Genomic DNA, 15297 nt, shown 5'->3' with positions numbered 1-15297 from the left:
TTTTTTAAAAATTGAATTTTTTTTTGAAACATATGTGTTATTGGTTCATGTTTGACATAAAATGATGTAAACAAGAAGAAATATTTTTGAATATCGCATAGTTTTTAAAATATTTGAAAAATTAAGCCTAAAATGAGCGAAATTTAGAGCTTACACCAGACACTATACACTTAATTTAAATGAATAAAATACAATTTCTTTTTCTGTACAGATTATTTTGACCCTTATCTGTGTTCTGAACTAAAGGTTTATGAAAATTTTAAAAATTACCCAAATTAAGTGCTAAAATCTAGAAAAACAGCAATTTTTTCATTTTTTTCAATAGTTTTTTATGTTTATATACCTGTAACATGACCAAATATTTAAATTGAAACTTAGTTTTAGTTCAAAACACAGTATATATAGTTTATAACATTGTTACCAAATTTAATAAGAAAACTTCCATTAGTTTTGGAGTATGAGTGTCTGGCGTGAATCAAAATATTGAAAAATACAGTTTTTCAGAAAACGCTTTTAAAGATTTACTTAAACAAAAATAGTTACATAGACTTATTCAACAACCTTTAATTTAATAATATTTGTAGTTCAGCCCTTTATGTAGCTCTTGCTTTTTACAGTTTGCATTTTAATTCATTATCTTTTTTTTATGACCAATTTTCTATTGTGCGACAAACAGTAACTCGAGCGCCCGATTTTCTTTTTTTCAAAATGTTAGTTATGTATGCAATAATTCACAGCAAATTACCACCAAACACCTTCTAAAACAGTTTTAGGTTGTTAGAATCAATTGGCAAACAATACCTAAATCATTTTAGAATGTAGTATAGTTAAATATTTATATTTTTTCATAAAACAGGCAAAAATGACGCGTTAATTTTCGCTGTATTTTGTATACACAACTACATGATTAAAAATATTAACTTAATCATGTAGTTGTGTACTACACACTACATACACTATAATACTACACACTATTATTATTTTTAACTTTATTTCAGACAAAAACTGTATTATTTTAAAATAAACATTATAAGATATGCCTTTCTTATGAAAACACAAAATTTTACAGTACATAATTTTGAAAAAAGATTTACTATTTTAGCATATTTGTTTACTATAACTAAACAATGTAATAAAAGTACTTAAATAACAATAAAAAGTACTTAAATAACAAATGAAACTACCGTCAATTTAATATTAAAGCTTTTTTTAAAATGAACGTGGAAAGAACCATTCAATTTCACTCCCTTTAAAAAGTTTATACATAATTTATTACCAGATGCGTTTAATTAATATTATATAAAAAAATTAACAAATATTAATATTTTTAATAGCGTTACAAGTAAAAAAAATTCTTATTGGCTCAAAACTACATTGTTTACAATTAGTTTTGAGGTTTTCAGTGCACTTCCGGTGTTTCGGAATCTCACTTCCGGTTTCAAAATCAGCTATAACTTTGCTTCTAATAATCGAAATTTTAAAAACAAAGCATTTTTAGAATCCTAAGAGTTCATTCTTTTCAAAAATGCAAAAAACAGAAATTCGAATTATTTGATGAAATCGGTCATTTTAAGGCAGGCAGATACCTTAAGGGACAATCAATTAATTACTAAAAAAGGTTTGAATAAGCGTTATAAAAAATAACGTATGTTATAAGAAACTTACCGTATAAGAAATAATTTAAACATATTTTATTTTCGAGATAACATAGTATTTGCATGTAATATCGAATGCACTTCATAAATAAAATTCTAACTTCTAATGCACATTTTATATTTTATAAGACACGACAACTGTCCGATCTCGACGGCTTATCGTGATGATTAACCTATGTATTATTTTTAAGTATTAAAAATGGAAAAAAAGTATACAAGCTATTATGTTTAAAAAAACATTTTCAAGTACAAATTATAAGAAATTGAATGGGATAGCATATTTCCTTTACAAAAGTTCATGCCTTTTTTCATATAAAGGAACCTACTACCACAATACGAGAAGCTCTTTTAAGACAGTTTTGGCTCTGTGTAAACTTTTTGTATATCTCATACATTTATATATTTTCATCTACATTATATTCATATTATATATCTATATATCATCTTTTTATAAAAGTTTTACGTTATATCTAAAAAAAATTGATTGTAAGAAAGCTAAAGCTCTTTTCTCTTGCAGAAGTTCATGCTCTTTGCACTAGTACCTATTGCCAAATATCTGTTCTATCATTTCTAAGGCCACCGAAGCGGATAAGTAGCAAAAATATTCATTTGAAGGAATAATTCACCCATCAATATTTAAGGAAACAAAATTTAAACAATATTTAAAGAAGTGATATTTAAAGAAACAATATTTAAAGGAGCAATGAAAGAATATAAGCATATTAATTTAGAATATCATTGATATTTAAACTGGTTGGTAAATGATTTTCAGTTGCATGGCGTTGGTATTAAAGTGGAGGGGGTAAAATTAAATTGTAGTTCAATTAACATAGTGGTAAAATTAAATGGTAATTTTTATCGATACGATTATTACATTTGATTACTTTCACACCTGGATTGTGATACAAAGACAGCCACCGGAAGCGATAGTTATAATATGCCACTTCTATCCAAATTTGCACTTATATCTCAAATGAAAATTTTTAGGCTAAAAAGTCGAATGAAATTGTTTCTTTTTTATTAAGAAACTGGATGAGGGGACTGTTTCCCTCAGCTCCCCCTTTCTGCTCCCTGAAGTGCGTAATATTTATAATTTAGAAATAATATTTACACTCACCTGGATGCTATGTTCAAGCAATTGCTACCATCTACAAAAAATTACGTAAAAGGCTATTCTGAAGTACTTTGCACAGCTGATGTAAAGATAGATATTAAACAGCCTTCTTTTGATGGACTTTCACAAAAGTTACGCAGCTACCTTAATTTAAAGTGTTTTTCATTTTATTTTATGGCTGTTATAATTTTATCGCTTCTGCCAGTTGCATCGATATTAATTTTTGTTCCTCCAATTTTCTTCAATAAATAAATAAATACAGTATACCTTCGATATCTTGAAGTTGAAGGGACGCTAAAAAATTTCGACGGATCTAGTTTTCGAGATAATAAGTTCAGAACGAAATATGTTCTAAAAAATAAAAAAAATATATTCTGAAATATTACTATTAAAAGCAGAGTCAGGAAACATAAGAATAACTACTATTAAATGCGTATGTAATGTTAGGTGACTAATACAGCAATGGTAATTTTATTTTTAAAAGTAAGACAATAACAATTATGCATTAAAAAGAAAAGAATTGGTTGACAATGAACTTACACGGTGATTTTTTCGAAAAAATTAATTTTCTATTTCGAAAAAAATTCGACGTTATAGCAAGGTTTTGAGAGGAAGCCCTTCGACATAGGAATTCAATATAACATGAGGTGGATATATAATGCCAAGGGGAAAAGTTTTTTTTGACATGACGAGGTTTCCGAGATATGGAAGTTCGAGATATCGAGAATATACTGCAAATAGAATGTATTTTTTGTGTTAAGGGAAAAATAGTGTTTAAAGATCTTAGTGTTTCATTTATTTCCTTATTTTTTGAAAATGTTATGCATTAATACTACCTAAGGCGTAGAATTTTGATTTGCCAGAAAAACTGCATCGCTCGTTTCAATTATCCCTGCTGCCTGTTTTCTTGGGTTGCAGAGAGCCATCAACAGTAACAGTACTTTTCGAAGATCTTTGGCAAAGGAAAATACAGAAAAACACATTTACAATTAAGTCTGAGCTATAATTTTCATCCATCTCGCCAGGAAGAATTATCTGTTCTTTATACAACAGACAAATTTAAATATTTTAAGAGTCACTAAATTTTTAAAAAAATCGCCACAAATTTGGTGATATTTTTCTAAAGGGATGAAAATTAATGAATAATTCTCAGTTTTTGCAAAGTTTATGAGGCTAGCTAATGCAGCGTTAGAGTAAATCTTTCAATATATATACATTTTTTTTTATTCGAAACACTTTTCATCTTCACAAAACTGCGGCTTTGATTTTTGCACCATTTTTGGAATTAAAATAGAGGGCGCTGGTTAAGTTACGGCTAGTTAAGCTTAACTTGATCTAACAGCCATAAATAATTGCAACTTTACAGCAGTTATAAAAATAGCATACTATTTCCAAAAAAGTATTATTTCATGGGGTGGCAGAATTTTCGAAAAACAGACCTAAAGCACATCTTGACTCAGTGCCCCATTTAAAATTTAATGGGCGACGTTTTTTTCAATGTAATTTTCGTCATCTATTTACATAGTGAAATTTCCCACCGAAATCCTACTGATAAGACATTTCGGTACTTCTTAAAAATTCAAATTAGACTTTCAATATCCACTTAGTGAGAAGTACGATTCGGCTTATGAACTTGCTGGAGATTTTTTTCACAATGAGTAACATAAAAAAACTGGTTTGTTCTGTAAGAAAGGAATTAAGTAATACTTTACACTTACATGGAGATTATTGTTAAAGAATTCGCGTCAGTCATGCGATCTTTTTAAATTAGCCAATCACTGCAAATTTTTAATGTGATATTCCCTGATATGTTAATTTAAGGCTAACATGGATTTCGAGACCACTTTAGACCATAGAACTGTAGTTAGGTAGTTATTTTTCGTTACAGCGTTTAAATTTTTACTTAGGGCAATTTCACCGTGTTGTTTTCGCACTTGACAGATGAAAATAGTTTATTATTTTGACACTACGATGGAGTTACCGTGCTGCTTGCTAGGGACTACGGAAAAACGTTTTTAACATGTATCATCAGATAAAACATTTCCAAACCCGCGTAAGGTAAACCCTTAAATTTTTATTTAACTTCTTACTGAAGTTTTATTTTACTTGAAGTATATTGTGCGCTATTAAAGAACACTACTCTGCGTTGATTCATAATTCAAGTTAATTTTTTAGACTTTGAGATGGTATGTGTAATGTGATATTGAACCTAAACCTAAAAAATTTTAAAATGCTCAAAAATTGAGATACACGTAAAAATTTTCTTACGTAATGCTTAAATCAGATCATGGTAATTTATTTCGAAATTTAATCTCTGAAATAAAAATCTCACTTTTGTCAATTCAGAAATAATTCTCGATCGCAACGAACTATAGGGGGCGTTGTTGTATGAGACTAATACCTGCGAATTCTATATGAACAGTCATTCATTTACTCTAGAGACGTCTTTAATGTAGCGTGTAGCATTGCAACGTTCCTTCTTTATCTTGGCTAATTAAATTTAAAAAAGAAAAATGTTTAATATCCTTTCTTATGCAAACGAAAACAAAATGGTATCTCTTTTTTTTAGAGAAGGAACATCCAAAACACATCGGAAAAATATTTGCACATAAACAGAAAAAAAAATGTATATTCTTATAAGAGTTAAAACCTAATTCCCGAGAAATAGTTTTACTAAATTTAATGATATAACATGAAAGGCCTATTTAAACTTTACATTCCATAGTTTTAAGAATCATATTACTTCAAAAATTAAAATGAACAAAAAGTATACATAAGCCTCATAATTTTATGAAATTTAATTTAGTAAAAAAAGTTTTTTGACAACAATTTTTATCAAAAAATTTCAAGTTTCAATAAAAATCATTATTTAGAAACTAAAAAACGTAAAATAAAGAATGCTTACGATACAAAGCAAAAAAGAAAAAACCAATTCTAAAAATTCCTTACATTAAAATAAACAACTTTCATGTTTTTTCTTTTTTGATTCATAATCGGACGCAGAAAACCATTCTATAGAAAACTATCATCAAATAAGAAAAAAACTACTTAAAAGTAAAATTTTTTATTTTATAAAAATTAACACTTACCTGCTTTATAAATCAGAAGAATTCCAAAATGATTTGTTCTTCGATTTTTGTTACCATTTTTTAGTGCTACGAAAATGCGTCTTTGGGATTTGCCAAAAATAGAACAAGATGCAATTTTATTTTTTCAGGAGCGAAATATTTTGCCCATTGTCCACCGAAATCCGATAAACTACTTTGATTTTAAATAAAGTGTTTCATTTTATGATTTGTCACAAAAATTTTAGGTGTAGATTGGCGGCACTTAAAAACAGCCAAATCTGTAGCTGCTGTGGCGTTAATACATAAGTACCGAATTTTTATTCATACTTTTCTGAATCATATTACTTGAAACATTAGAATATGCAAGAAGTATACATAAACACATAATGTTATACCATTTATGTTTTCAAAAAAAGTATTTTGACAACAATTTTTATCAAAAAATTATAAACTATAAAACGGAAAATAAAGAATTCTTAGGATAAAAAACGATTTTAAGAATTCTTTACATTGAAATAAAAACTTTCATATAGTTTCTTTTCTTATTATTCTTATAGTTCTTAATCAGACGTAAGAAACCATTCTGTAGAGAACTATCATCAAATAAGAAAAAAAAGTTTTACAAGCTAATTTTTTATTATAAAAATCATAACACTTACCTTCTTTATAAATCCGTAGAGTTCCAAATGAAATGTTCTTCGTTTGAAAGTTTTATTTTCAAATAATATGTGCATAGATTATCCCTTTATTACTTTTAGATAACATACCACACATCAAAATTTTATAATTGTAAGATCTCGATATGAATTTGAATATGTAGCTTAAAAACAGAACAGCTGAATTCTAGTTGAAATTATCTATTCTTTCAAAACTAAGAAATACTTACCAAGAAAACGATAAAAAATTTATTAATCATCAGCACAAATGACACTATTTCAAGTAATTTGGTTGATTCTTTATTGTTGTTTTCCGAATTATATAGATACAGAAATATATACTGTTCTATAACAAAGAAGAATTCTATAACTATTGCAGTTCTTGACGTTCTGAATTCACATTTATTTATTGGAATGACGAAAGCAATGTTGACTTCATTTTAATTTGTAATGAATTGAAGACAAAATAAATTATTTTACCGTAATATACACATCTGTAACAGCAAGTGATCATGAAATTGTAAATTATGTTCTTGGTAATAGAAAGGTAAAATTATGGAGAAATTGTTCTTCAAATGCTTGGCGTGCTCTGCTTCAATGTTTGGCATGTTCTGGTAACTTTTTTCAAGTTCTTCAGCTTTTCCTTAGGGAAATTTTGATTTTTATTTGCTGCTAAGAAAGTGGCGTCCGTCATGGTCAATGATTTTTATGGAACTAAATAAAAACGTGATAAATTAATGTCTGATATTTACAGGCTCCCGCTAGAGGGCGTACTCGAGCGTTGCGATCGCGAATTGAGTTACATTTTGTTAATTTTGGAAATAATTTCGTCGCGAAATCACGTGATTTGTGATGAAACGTAACCTTTCAAACGTATGATTAAAATGTTTCCTCAACTCGAAATCTCATCGTAGTGCACCGCGGGAGATTGCTAACTAGAATGTCGAAACTAGAATCGAAAGACTAGACCTGGGATGGGCAAACTACGGCCCTCGGGCCAACAGTGGTTTATCCGCGTGAGGTTTTATCCGGCCCGCGGATAGAATTTTAACTTGCCGATCTGTGACGAATATAAACAATATAATCCAATTTTTTTGTCTACTTTGTTTAAAGCTATTTTTGTTCCTTCTTTTTTAACAAAGTATTAATGACCCTTTTACTTTCTCCATTTTTGTTCCACAAAACATAAATTGATGGAAATATGCAGCTTCATTTGGTAAAATGTTGAAAGCAAAAGTTCTTTATAGAATAGCCATTTGAAGCAGTTGTTTCCAAATATGCCATAGTTTGAGTTTTACAAATCATTACCAAACGCTAGTTTCCCAAATTTAATATTCATGGCTATTTAATAAGTGCTATGTTTGCTTCATCTTATGTATGTGAACAAGTGTTTTCAACTATCAACCTTAGAAAAAATCATTTCAGAACTAGACTAACAGTCAAACATTTAGCTTTGAGCATTAAAACAAGTACATCTCACTTGGAACCTCAATATAAACTTCTTTTAAAAATGAAATCGCAATTTCATTCATCTCATTAAATATTTGATTTAAAACTTGCATATCATTTTTCTATTTTAGAAGTTTTTACTTGGCCCACCAAACTTTTTTTCTTCGTTTCTTTGCCCTCGACCAAAAAAGTTTGCCCATCCCTGGACTAGACGATCGAAAATAAAGTGACGAAATAAACCGACTGTACTACATGATGGTCAAAGAGTTCACGTCGTACCAGGAAGATCCCGGGATCGAATCCCGCTTCGGATATGTGTGTAATTTTATACTTTGTTCTATTTATGATTTTTGGGTTGTTAAGGAGCAATTAATCGACCTATATGGTGTACACGTTTAAATGCTAATTAAGAGTCATGGTGGCTCTGGGGATAGAACGGTTCACCTTCCAATGAGATGAACCGGGTTCGAATCCCATCGATGGCTGGTCGATACAAAGCTCGCCTCCGGCTTGCAACGACCACAGTGCTGACGTAAAATATCCTCAGTGGTAGACGGATCATGGGTTAGAGTTCCCTTGCGTGGTTTTTCTCTCCATGTAACGCAAATGTGGATTAGTTCCATCAAAAAAGTCTTACACGAAGTTAAATTCCTCCCAATAGTTGATCCAGGAGTGATGATTGGGTTCAAAATTACAAGGCTACGAAGTGATTCTCAGTAGTCGTAAATCCAATAAATTGGGTCGGCTGTACAACTACGGTTATAAAATAAAATATAAAATGGTAATTAGAGAAATTAGATACCTTAAGCATCACAAGCTTTTTTTTACTTAGGCAAAAAATCGAGTGACGAAATATTTCTTTAATTTTGCCGAAATTCGTTTCTTTAAAGAAGTGACGATAGCTATTTCGTCATTTTGACGCAAAATTTGCTCGGAGTATATAAAAGGAAATGGTTTCCTTAAAAATGAAGAAAGCTACGTGATATTCGAGTATTCATTTTTTGAAGTGTTAAAGTTTAACTTTGGAACATCGACATCCCAGTCTCCACACCACAATCTTATTTATTATCTTAAGGATACTGGTTACTTCAAAAACATTTAAACCAGATTTTTAAATTGAAAAATTTTTTGGCTTGTGAGCAGAAAAAAAATTTAAAAATTTCTACTGTTTAATGAAAAATATTATATTTTGAATATTAGAAATAGGAAATTATCAGTTAGAATAAAACAATAAGTTTAATAAGTATTGCTGAAAAGAAGACAATGCTCGGTGCAGTTAACATGAATTCATAGACTAAAAACAATCAAAATATAATTATTTATTTCTGTACACAAACAAAAGAAAATAACACATTCCCTCAAGCATTAAAAAAAGTTTTTTTTCTCAATTAGGTTGAAAGATCTTTTCAAAGTTGTAGCCTATACATATTCCACAGAAGAACTGCTTCCATATTTTTACCTGAAGAAATGCCATTTTTATGTCAGCATGTTAAGAGCTGCACCTAATGTCCATTTTGTCTCAATTCCTTGTACAGTTTTAATGAACTATATAAAGAATTTAATAATTAATTATAATATGCAAAATCTAGTTCACAATCTTCACCTTTAATGGATACCCACCCAATTGTATTGTATATTCAGGTCATTATAACCGTTGATCATTTTCACCTATTAATAGTAACCCACAGATCAAAAAGTATGCAATACAATTTTGGAGGGTACCTATTAAAGGTTAAATGCATACTTCCGAAAATATAAGCTGCTGCCTTAATTCAAATCAATCGTTAGGTGCGTATATAGCCTTTATTTGACTTTTGTGCTAAAAACTGAAGACTAACTAATCACTAATAATATTCTTAAGAAAGCTATTCATTACGTTTAAGAAACGTTTATGAATAAATTTAAGAATTCGGTTAAGACAGAAAAAGATGTAAACCTAAATAAATATAGTTGTGTTACTAAGGGGAAAATAAGTCTATAAGCCACCATTGGCTCTAGTGTTTCTTAGAGCCATTTATTATGAAGTACAAAATTTGAGCTGGAGTTCCAATCTGAAGTTTAATAAACTACAAGAAGGGTGTTAGCTCAGGCACTGACTGCTGCCTCTGAAGGGGTTACAAATACTACACTACATAGTAAAATAACTGTACTATTTCTTGAAAATCTCCAGGAAATTGGGAATCCATTATCTTTTGCAGTAATTAAAAATTATACTTAGTAACATAAACATACGTTCACTAAGTTTTATGCTGTGACATCACTGAAAAAGTTTATAGAATCTCAGTTTCCAAGATATTACATAAATAATACTACAGTTCCTATTTTCAGGGTGTTTTTAGAAGGATTTGAGATCCATAGAAAAGTTTTATAGCACATTCGTAGAAATGAATAAAAACATAACTTCTAAGAAAAAATATGGCGAACGAGCAAAATATAAAGTAATTTTTTGGAGGTTAGGGTTACGGAGAGTGTAGGGACAGGGGGCTAAATCCCCGAGTTTAATTAACGTAAAAAGAAGCAAATAAACAAGGTTAATTTGTTTTGATAGCTTACCTTGATTACTTTTTCGTCTTTAAGTTCTAATCCATGCTTCCAAAGTACCGTAATATAAGTACATTCAAGACAAAGGAATGGCTGTACAGGTATTGAATTCTCACAATAATCTTTGCAGGCATTGGCAAACTGACTAACAGTACAATTGTTATTACCTTTCTTGTCTATGAAAAATGGGCAAAAAGTTATTTAAAGTATGTTAATTGCATGCTAATATTAAATAAATAAAACAGCTAACGGCTTTCAATTTTTTACAAAAATATTTTAAACATCTTGCCCATCTATCTTGAAAATCATGCTGTGAGTTTTTTAAGTGTAAGGTTTTATTCACATAATACGCTGAAACAACAAAAGAGAATATTTTTGCATTGATATTTAGATGAAGAAAAAAAAAAGAAACATTTCAAACTACATTTTCCAAGTGGGCTAAGAAACAAGAAAATAATTCTATTATTGCTAGACATGAGACGAAAAACATAGTGCACGTCACTTTCACGCACGTCGCGTCACTTATTATCACCGAATATTACCCCCTACGTCTTTCAAAAGTGATTGGCCTTGCGTTTTCCTATTCAGATGTGACAAAAATAGAATTATGATTTTTTTCCTTTTTAGACCAAGTAGTTTTTACTCTTTAAATGGTGTCTTTTGAGGTGGAAAGTGACTAACATTTTGTTTGGGATAAAACCAAACTGTTTACAAAAGTTGAAAAACAGTCGCTTCAGGTAAAGAGCTCCAGTTTAAATTTGAGTACATTAGCTAGTCGAAAAGTGGATAAAATTTTTATTGCAAGTTTCAATCTTTACGTTCACGAATGCCAGTTACTGAAAATTTAGTAGAATGGAAGTAAGTTTTATTACTTGTTTTCGCGTTTTGTTATGGGTTGTTATTTTGTTATAGCGAACCTGTCATTGAAGTACAAAAACAAAACTAGTATGCAATATTGACCCATTTTAGTTCCTTTTATTTTTAAAAGGCTCATAAATAAACATTGGCTTTTCTAACTCGAGACAATATAATCTTTTTGCGTAACACAGTTATTTCTTTTTACCCCTGTTACACTTATTTTATAACACAGTTTGATTGTCTCATCTTGGGGCCGGGATGGCCTGGTTGGTAGGGAGCTGAACTCACGTTCGTAAAAGACAGTTTGAATCCAACAGGAGTTTGAATCCAACCGGCCGAAGACTCCCGTGTAGTAAATGGTGATTGGTGTACGTTAAATCTGCCGAATCACAAACTCCTCCATATTCCTATAACAAATTATTCCTATGGGGGTACTGGAATGGAGATTGATCGTTTTCTGGTTCAGGTCAAAATTACGATCAGTGGATAAATTAATGAGTCTATCCTATAAACGGGTGAGTCAGAAGTCACATCCTTGGCCATAGATGGCGCCACTGGAAAACAAGTACAACCCTATCCCCAGTGCCTTAATAGCATACGACAACAATTACATTGCCTTATCTAAGGTTTCGGTATCTGATGCCGCTAAATTTTGGAGCTGATTCCTTTTTTTAGTGCCAGGTTTGGCGCTATGTACCCGCATTATTATTTTATGTTATTATAATGTTTTTAAATTTCTTTCCCTTAAGCTTTTGTTCCAATAACTCCTAACTAAGTATTAAGAAAACCTACCAATGAGTTTGAACGCAGCCGCACGATTAACCAGAGCCGAAAGTGCGTAGATTTCTTGCTTTTCAAAATCAATGGGTTTATGGATAATGTCACCTAAAAATTCAACAGCAGCTTCGTAGCAGTTGTCAAAACCATATTCTCTTTTAGTTTGATTCCTGTAAATAAATAACTCATCATTACAAATAAATAAACTAAATAGGTATTTAATAATACGGAATTAAGTCAGCTGCTGTATAGGAAATACATTGTGAAAAATTTTGTTTGCATAGTTGCCACCTTTTTGGCGTTGAGGTAAATTAAATATAGGATATAGGTAAATTAGATGAGGTAAATTAAATATAGGTTGTATAAAAATACATTGTTTGCATAATTGCCACCTTTTTGGCTTTGAGGTAAATTAAATACAATTTAAGTTACCGAAAATGCTGGCAATTATACACAAAGACTGTGGGTAGAGAAGGTATCGACTAGGCCAACCTTCATCTATCCAAAGGTACTTCAAAATTGAAGTTACCATGTCCTATATACTAGTGCATTGATGCTTAGTACTCGTAGTGGTAGTTAAACCACAATACTCCCCCACCAGAATTTTTCAGCGATGGAATTCGATGTACGGATAACACTAGTACGGATAACACACCGTATTTGCGAAAGACCGAGAGAGCTGTATTACGTTCACGGGATTTTGGGCCCTTGTGATTAGAGCTGTATTAAGCTTACAGAGTTTTGACCGTTTGCTGTGAGAGCTGTATTAAGTTCATGGTGGTCTCTCCCGTGTTGCTATTAGCATTTGAGTGTGTGCAGGAACCCGTTGTGTGTAAATGAGACTGAGAGGCGACAGCGCGAGAAGGACGCATTCACAAATAGCAAGTCAACTGTTTTTTGTGGACCGTTTATCGAATTAGGGGTGCTTAAATCAAGGTGGGCGTTACTCTCGATGAGAGTTTATATCATGTCCGCAGGTCACCAATGTGGGGAAAGGAGTCATCAACTATCAAAAGGTACCTCCAGATTGAATCGAGGTAGCATGTCCTATATAGTAGTGAATTGATGTTTAATAATTGTATTGTAGTTACGCCACAATTTTACAGTGCATTGACAGACAATGTAATAGAGCTGAGTAATAAATTCATAAGTTTTACTTTCAGTTGAAGATATGAAACTGATTAAGGTCCGGGATTTTGATAATACAGGGTGTTTCATATTGAATGGGACAAAAAGAATAGCGCAGTGTGACTGCCGTAATGGATTTATTCAGCCGAAGCAAATTTATTCTGCAACTACAATTATACAAGTTTTATTTGGNAAAAGGTACCTCCAGATTGAATCGAGGTAGCATGTTCTATATACTAGTGAATTGATGTTTAATAATTGTATTGTAGTTACGCCACAATTTTCTAGTGCATTGACAGACAATGTAATAGAGCTGAGTAGTAAATTCATAAGTTTTACTTTCAGTTGAAGATATGACACTGATTAAGGTCCGGGATTTTGATAATACAGGGTGATTCATGTTGAATGGGACAAAAAGAATAGCGCAGTGTGACTACCGTAATGGATTTATTCAGCCGAAACGAATTTATTCTGCAACTACAATTATACAAGTTTTATTTGGCAACAGGGAAAAATCATCGAATGACGAACTCGCCGCTAGAGGCGCTGTTAAACAAAATGTCATCCATGCAGGAGAAAGCGTACTGCGTTTTCGAATATGCCAAAACCTCCTCGGTAACTGTTGGGCAAAGACATAACTGAACTAAACTAAAGTCAAAATTTTTTGTTTGTTTTTTATTTAAGGAAACGCCAAACAGGAGAAATAGTCGTTGAAAGCCGCTGGATTGGAAAATCTTGGAAGGGATTACTGGGACAAATTATGATCGTTTTGCCCACAATATAAGTGACATATTTAAATAAAAAATTGCACGAAGACAAAATAGAAAAACTTAACAACTTTTACTTTACAAGTATTCCTTTAAAATTCTGCTCCGTGAAAAACGTTTCATTAGGATGCATGCATGGGCTAAAAAATGAGATTTTCCCATCTTTTTCGAACAAAGCTGAAAAAAAAATATTCTTCACTGTGCAATTATTACAAATAATATGATAATTAAAAAAAACAGTTGGCAAAAATAAATCTTTTTAAAAAAATTAACTCGTGTCGTACTCTTCAATTTAAAAAAGAACTCTGGAAAAGAACACTGGACGTAGAACGTATTAGTGATTTACTTTCTTCCGGTAAGCGGATTGCAAACTTCAAGCCACCTCTGATAATAACTAATTATTTTTTTATTGATAATTAATGATATTTTTTAATGACGCTGACGAAACAGTCGGTCCTAATTGTCGATGATCTCCAGATTCAGGCGATCCCAGTTGAAATGGTAGAGGGAAATCGGCTTTCCGACTCTTCTTTCAGACTCGCTTTATATTTCTATTTGAGAAGGTGATTTTATATTTGGAGATCGAAATTAGACTGGCATCAAAATATATCGCCTTTTTAGGAGTGGGGAAGGCCTTGAGTTTTTGCTCAGGAACGACAATAAGAGACACATAAGAGAGTTAAGGTATCGGACACACTAGAAAGTGTAGATATGGTTCGTATGCGATGGCCTGCTTGCTCACCAGACTTGAATTTTGTAGATGCCCTTGACAGGCATGTTTCATTAAGAATACGTCCTCCCTGAACTACGTATGAGCTGATAACCGCCTTGAGAGAGGTGCGGGGCAATATCCTCCAAGGACACCCCGATACTTTAGTGGACAGTATAAACAACAGATGCAAAACATACATTAGTATCCAAGGTCATGAATTTTACTGAGATACTCATATTTGTTTCAAGAAGACCCATTTTTCTTGGCTGTTTGGAGAAATATATATATATATATATATATATTTACACACTGCATATACTTTACAAGTACAAAAAACATTTGAAACTTTGGAGATGGTAATGAGCTGCAACAGGTTCCTTAATGGTAATATCTCTCATTAAATCATTACTTTGAAAGCTATTGTGACAAAGATTCTAAAAATACATAGTAAGAGTGATTATTACAGAAGGTCCTAAATAGTAAAATTTGCATTTTTGTCCTTAAAAATGAATTGTTTTGATTATGTATACATTTGGAGGGAAAGCAATGGGAATTTATAATTAAAATGTTTT

At 31.2% G+C, this 15297-nt stretch overlaps 1 protein-coding gene across 1 annotated transcript in view; it reads right to left on the bottom strand.

The window, feature by feature from the left end:
* LOC107438616 (uncharacterized) overlaps positions 1 to 15297 on the bottom strand; it is a 47369-nt gene that overhangs the window by 20763 nt on the left and 11309 nt on the right. Inside the window, exons 9-11 of the mRNA XM_071179073.1 lie at positions 14091 to 14190; positions 12134 to 12288; positions 10496 to 10659 (exon numbers count right to left, since the gene is read on the bottom strand). Coding sequence (XP_071035174.1) covers positions 10496 to 10659; positions 12134 to 12288; positions 14091 to 14190 — 419 coding nt within the window. The remainder of the gene's footprint in view (positions 1 to 10495; positions 10660 to 12133; positions 12289 to 14090; positions 14191 to 15297) is intronic.

The sequence above is a fragment of the Parasteatoda tepidariorum genome, chromosome 3 (genome assembly GCF_043381705.1).
Source record: "Parasteatoda tepidariorum isolate YZ-2023 chromosome 3, CAS_Ptep_4.0, whole genome shotgun sequence".
NCBI classification, from domain to species: domain Eukaryota; kingdom Metazoa; phylum Arthropoda; class Arachnida; order Araneae; family Theridiidae; genus Parasteatoda; species Parasteatoda tepidariorum.
Note: the sequence above shows the minus strand (reverse complement) of the source record. Positions and strands in the feature narration are given on the sequence as shown.